We start from the raw sequence: 6,000 nt of genomic DNA, 5'->3' as shown, positions 1-6,000 counted from the left end.
GCAGTAAGCACAGCAAAAGCACGCTTAACCCCAGAAGAAAACTTTGCTTAAATCAGTGACGTAACAATAGAAATCTCCATGCGCGCGCAACCGTTAGCATGAAATAGTGCTTAAGCAGCATGATTTTCTGCTATAGTAAGTACAACTTTTCTGCTTACTGTTAAGCAGTGCTATGAAATTGGGCCCAGTTCAGTGCGTGACATCGACATCGCGTAGCAGCAATTGGCTAAATGAGAACGTGTCCCGGACGCTGATTTCGGGCGCAATTCATAACATAACTCGGCAACTTTTGAATTAAAACCGAGATCCAAGAATATTGTTTTCTCGGAATATACAGCATTCACAGAGCTAAAACTTCATCACGTTAGTTGTTAAGCATCCTTCTTAAGATTTTGATAACTTTGTTGCTTCAAAAGAAAAAAAATGCACAAATGACAAATGACAATGATACACCTTTAAGGCAAGTGCCCGCGGGCAGCTTGTTTTTTTTTTACGTGCGATAGCAATGGAATACAGTTACGAGACCCCAACAATTGTGCATGATTTCTTCATCTCAAAATGTGTGGTATCCTCTGAGCTAAGACTCCAACAGGTTAGTTGTTTTGCATCCTAATAAAGATTTTGAGCAATTTTGTTGCTTCACACGAAAAACCAATGCGCAGAAAGCATACGGTGCTATGTATCTTCAATAAGGCGTGGAAGCCATAGTCATCCATGATGGTGATTAACATTGACAACTCCGCTACTGAAAGAAAAAAAAATCTGAGTAGCTTCACATCATTTGCAATATATGCTTAAAACGGAATTTGAAAAACAAAAATCTGCGAAACCAACACGAACTTCGCACTCAATTAAACATGGAGTTAGACCTCAAGAACGATCCGATCAAATTACAAGATGCAAGCTAAGAAGCGGGCCGATCAGATCGAAGACGGTAAGTATGAGACTGTTTGCTCTCGTCTCATTGTTTGTTGGCAAAGTAACCAATCGGCCATTAGTTATATTCCTTTCACTTTGTCTAAGATTAGGTTTCCGACTTGGCAAGCATCGCCGGAAGAGGACGTTTGGTACATTTGTGATGCTACAATAATCTTGAGATTTAATGGTGTTTGTCAAAAGGAATTTGAGATTTAGTCTGAAGGGTGGTTGAAGAAAGTAATCTTTAACACCTTTAGACACTTCCCTTTTATGCCAATTTAATGAAAGGCAATCGAAAGGGTGCCGAAGCTGGAAGGAATTCAATCCTAAGAATGGTTTGTCTGCTTCCAAACTCACAAAGGCACTTTAACACAAATCTAATTGCCAAATAAAGGTTAAAAGTATTCTTTCAAGTCTAGCAATTGGCCATCTTTTCGTAAACGAACTTCCAAGTCAGAAAATTCGCACGATATGCCAGTTGCGTCTGGCTATTTCCAATGCTAAGCTTAAGTGATCAAGTATTTATAAAGTCATACTTACTTAATTAGAGGCAAACTAGGTAACTAGCCATGTATAATCACGAGAAAAAAATACAAAAAATGTGTTTTGACACACGTTAAGAGAACGTGAAAATACAGAAGTAAAGCTAAACAATTGTATATTGGGTTTTGCCTTTTGCCGACGTAATTTATATACACTGTACATGTACATGCACATGTACATCATAGGGCTTGCGAGAATAAACTTTACAAGAATACTCGGGTGGGACTTGAACCCACGACCTCCCGATGTCTTACATATGTCTTACCACTCGCCCACCGAGCTTGCCGGGGTCGGTTGGCTGGTTCGAGTCTGATTTAACAACGGGTACCACAACCAAACATCTTTCTTAATCCACCTTAACCAAAAATAGAGGTAATCAAAAATCTTCATTTTAATCTCTATCTCTTTATTATGTACATCTCCTTGGAGTAAAACAAATTGTATATACATGTACATGTACATCGATATTCTTTAAAGCAAACATACTAGATAATATGGACGGTTGTCATTTCAAATTTACAGGGCATGTTTAAAAGCTAATCTAAATGGAAAGTGTTGCTGTTGCCGCGCGTGGAACTCAATTGCAATAGCAATTACAAGATTGAAAACATCGTTTCGTGTACAGAAAATGTAATACGTTTTGAGATCGTTTATAAGTAAATTTTGCTATTTTGAGAGTGGAAACCAGTGCATTTATGTTTAATGTTCCAAAATAATGTGTTAACATGTAAAAAGAAAATGTGTGAACCCTCATTATCAAATTGTCAATAAGATTATTTGGAGACCTGTTATTTCTCCAAATAATATTTCTGCTGGTTGTGTTAACTGTAGACTTTTTTTTTAACTTGTTAGGGCACCTTGTTAACAAACACACCAATCATTGGAAGAGGTTTACTTTCAAATTGAATTCAGTTAGTGCATTCCAATGCATGAAGTTAAACGTCCATTATAATTCTGTTTTGAAAAAAGAATATATACTTTGATACACAATTCACACTCAACAAAACTCACTTGTTTGACACTTGCATTTTCCCATTACTCTGTTTTAAAAATCAGAAAGAATCAACAGCATGAAGCGTCGGCACTTGAAATCACTGTACATTTATTTACAAATGCTGCCATGTTATTTACAAACTTGTTATCCATGACAGGACTGCTGTTTCATGTATTACTCATTGACAGAAACAGACAACTGTTCCATGTTTTACTCCAAGAAAGAAGCAAACGTCTGTTCCGTGCTTTATACTCCATACTAAAAACAGATGAATGTTATAATTTACAACATGACGGAAGCAGACAACTTTTTCATGTTTTACTCCACACTCAAAGCAAATTATCACTTTTTAATTTACTACATTTTAGAAACAGGCAACTGTTTCATGTTTTACTCCATACTGGAAGCAGATGACAGTTTCTGATTTACTCAAGATGGAAGCCAACAGCTATTTCATGTTTTATTCCATGACAGAAGCAGACGGCTGTTCCATGCCCTCCACTCCACCGAACCCGAGAACCTCGCCAGCAAACATGTCCGCTGTGATCAGCTCCGGTAGACTCTCGTCCAGCAAGTCGGCAGCGCCTGCTGGGTCGAAGCTTCCAATCTCTGAACTCCCTCCCTCTGGATTGAAGCCCAGTAGCGTCGTCAGGTATTCTGCTAAGTTGGCTTCTGTCATTTGCTCGCCTGCCATTGCAAAAACAAGACAACCAAGTTAATCATTTTAGATCTAAAAAGACGGTAGATAAGAAATCAGTCTGTTCATTCAAGATACTGGCATTTCTGGGATCTCAGTATTGCAATTAACAAGAAGTTTCAGCTATAATGTTATTTGAAGTGTTGTTTGAAGCATTGCATTGCAGAGGGTTTAACAAGTGAATTAGCATGCGAGCAGACCATGGATATATCTCTTTTGATCTGTTGTTTAGACCCAATTGTAGGCAGGAGGGCCTTAAGGGGCCTCATTTTCTAGAGGGGGGGGGGAGGGAGACACACAATGGGTTGGATCTTTGTTATGAACTTGAGGATCCAGGAATTGAGCAGGCAGCCCATGCTGCTCCATGTAGGCCCCCCCCCCCTCCATGCCCCCCCCCCCCCTCCCTTCGATCCGTCCCTGTCTGGGATGAATACAAAAACCATAACAGGACATTAATGACTCAGATCATGTATGTGTCACTACCTTTGTTTTGCAGCATGTGTAGCAGTTCTCCCCTCTCAATAGCAGGCTGCCCCATCCCCTCATCAAAGCCCAGAACTTCAAACGCCCATTGTAGCTTAGCCTCTGATAACCCAAAGGCCGGCCGATGGTTGACGTACACTGAACAAACAAACACGACATTGTAGATGATTGGGTGCACTCACAGAGCCTTCACAGTCCTCATCATAATGTGACTGCTTGTTTAGATAACTCTGCCTTTCGCTAATAATGAGTACACATTTATAAAGTGAACATATCTGAGAGTGTTTGCACTCAAGGTGTTACATCATTACTACCCCCGGCCTATGAAAACATTACAAAAACATCTCAGATCCCTTGGGGGTATACAACTCAAGCTACCATTTTTATACCAACAGTTTTAATATCCAAACATATACATTAACCATCTCCGCCCACACTGGTATCCAATTGCTCCTATGTGGAGAAAAGCGATTATTGTGATAAAGTGTCTTGCCCAAGGGCACACACACATTCCAAAATTTGTATCCTTGTGGAGACATTTCTTTGTTCTCGAGTAGTAAAGTGTTCAATTTTGAAAGTGAAGTTTCAAAATGCTCTTATTTTAACCAGAATTAGTTTCCTTGGCTGAAATTTGGACTTGATATCCCTTTTCTAAAACTCTTCCATTTGCGACAGATCAACCCACCTTGGAAATTTCTAGTTTTTGAGTAAAACCCATATATCTATTTCGTGAAAACCTTGTGGAGACCTATTCATCTATAGAAATTGCCCTGTGGAGACCTTTACAATGTTTTGTTCCCTATTGTGTGCGTGTCTTCACAAGGATATGAATTTGTGGTCACCCCACTATCTCACAGGCTGGACTCAAACTTAAATGGGGTATCCAGTGGGATACAGCTGAAGTCCATTTTGAAAAGACAAACGCCAAAAATTCATTCAGAGTGAACTTCACTGAGGGGAATAGTTTAGGATTATCTTACATTTGATGAACTCCCCCAGGTCAATATCCGTGTTATATTTGCCGGTGTCCACATACTGGCTAAACTTGACCTCATTTGTCATATCTTCGATCTCTTGCTCTGACGGATAATGACCCATGGCTCTCATGACAAACGGGATCTCGCTGAGTGGAATCTTGACGGAGACTTCTCTCATGTCGGTAGTGTCCACACCTTGGCTGTAAGATGAGAGGTAGCAATAGGTGACAGATGTGACAGGTGTTTTTACAGGTGTAACACATGTGATGTGTGATGTATGTGATAGGTGACATATGGGAAAGGTTATAGGTGTTCGTGTGTGACAAATGACACATTATGAAAAGTGACATCTGTGGCATGTGGCTGGTGTAACACATGACAAATGACAACTATGACAGGTGCCATACGTGTGACAAGTATAAGGTACGACAAGAGTGAACAAAGGTGACAGATTGATAGATATGACAGATGTGACATATGTGACAGTTGTGACTGTTCTGACAAGTGACTGATGTAAAGAATGACTAGGAATGTTGAATCAATACAAGCTGGATTAAGTACACTGAAAGAATCTTGCTAGAAATGTGTGACCTGCTGATGGAGAGAGTAGTACATAGGTGATGGTATTTTTAAAATTTGCCAATTTTAAAGTATTCAAATAAATTACAATTCAAATTGTTTATCCATGTCAAGTCTTAACTCTAATACTAACAAAAAACTGATGGATTGGAAGACAAACCTGGCCATTTGTCAACTCAACATAATTTATACACATATGATTGCATACATTTAGCAGAGTACATGTAGTTTGATCTAGGTTGTCTGATTTTGAGCTTAAGGAATATGACAGCAGCTTTACGTTTGAACTCAACGTTTCAGTCATTACGATCTAGTTGTCTACAAGGCACTCAACTGACTGATGATGATGTACCTTCTGATCTGTGCATAGTAGAAGTAATTCTCCAGTTCCCTGAAGAGTTCTCCCTCCCTGCCTCCTTCAAGAAGACCGTAGAATGGAATCAGGTCCTCGCCTCCGAGCTTGGCTGTCGCTTCTAGAGCACTATGAAGATATCAATCACAGAAATGGATTCAACAAGAGCAGAATGCAAAATTAAACAAGCGATAACCTGAGGTTGAAGCCAAAGGAACCCCTTAAAACCCCACAAAACCCCGCAGAACCTTCAGGTGAACATGAAGTCTACTGCCTGTTTAACTTCCCATTCAGGAAAATGCGAAATTAAAAAGACGGTAACTCAGGTTTAACTGGGTTTTACTCCAGGTTTTACAGGGTTTTATAGGGTACCCTGGGTTTAACTTCAACTTAACGCTTCCTAAATTTGCATTCATTTCTATATTAAACGTATTATGACATCATTATGATGTCATCA

At 39.5% G+C, this 6,000-nt stretch overlaps 1 protein-coding gene across 2 annotated transcripts in view; it reads right to left on the bottom strand.

The window, feature by feature from the left end:
• Positions 1-1,846: 1,846 nt before the first annotated feature.
• Positions 1,847-6,000, bottom strand: part of LOC119730307 (cilia- and flagella-associated protein 251-like) — a 31,968-nt gene continuing 27,814 nt past the window's right edge. For both annotated transcript variants that reach the window (XM_038203133.1, XM_038203134.1), the window contains 4 exons: positions 5,544-5,672; positions 4,616-4,812; positions 3,636-3,773; positions 1,847-3,142 (listed from right to left, as the gene is read on the bottom strand). In XM_038203133.1, the coding sequence (XP_038059061.1) occupies positions 2,916-3,142; positions 3,636-3,773; positions 4,616-4,812; positions 5,544-5,672 (691 nt within the window). In that variant the 3' untranslated portion in view covers positions 1,847-2,915. The remainder of the gene's footprint in view (positions 3,143-3,635; positions 3,774-4,615; positions 4,813-5,543; positions 5,673-6,000) is intronic.

Source organism: Patiria miniata, unplaced genomic scaffold, assembly GCF_015706575.1.
Source record: "Patiria miniata isolate m_02_andy unplaced genomic scaffold, ASM1570657v1 HiC_scaffold_22, whole genome shotgun sequence".
Classification (NCBI taxonomy): Eukaryota; Metazoa; Echinodermata; class Asteroidea; order Valvatida; family Asterinidae; genus Patiria; species Patiria miniata.
This window is presented reverse-complemented; position numbering and strand designations above follow the sequence as displayed.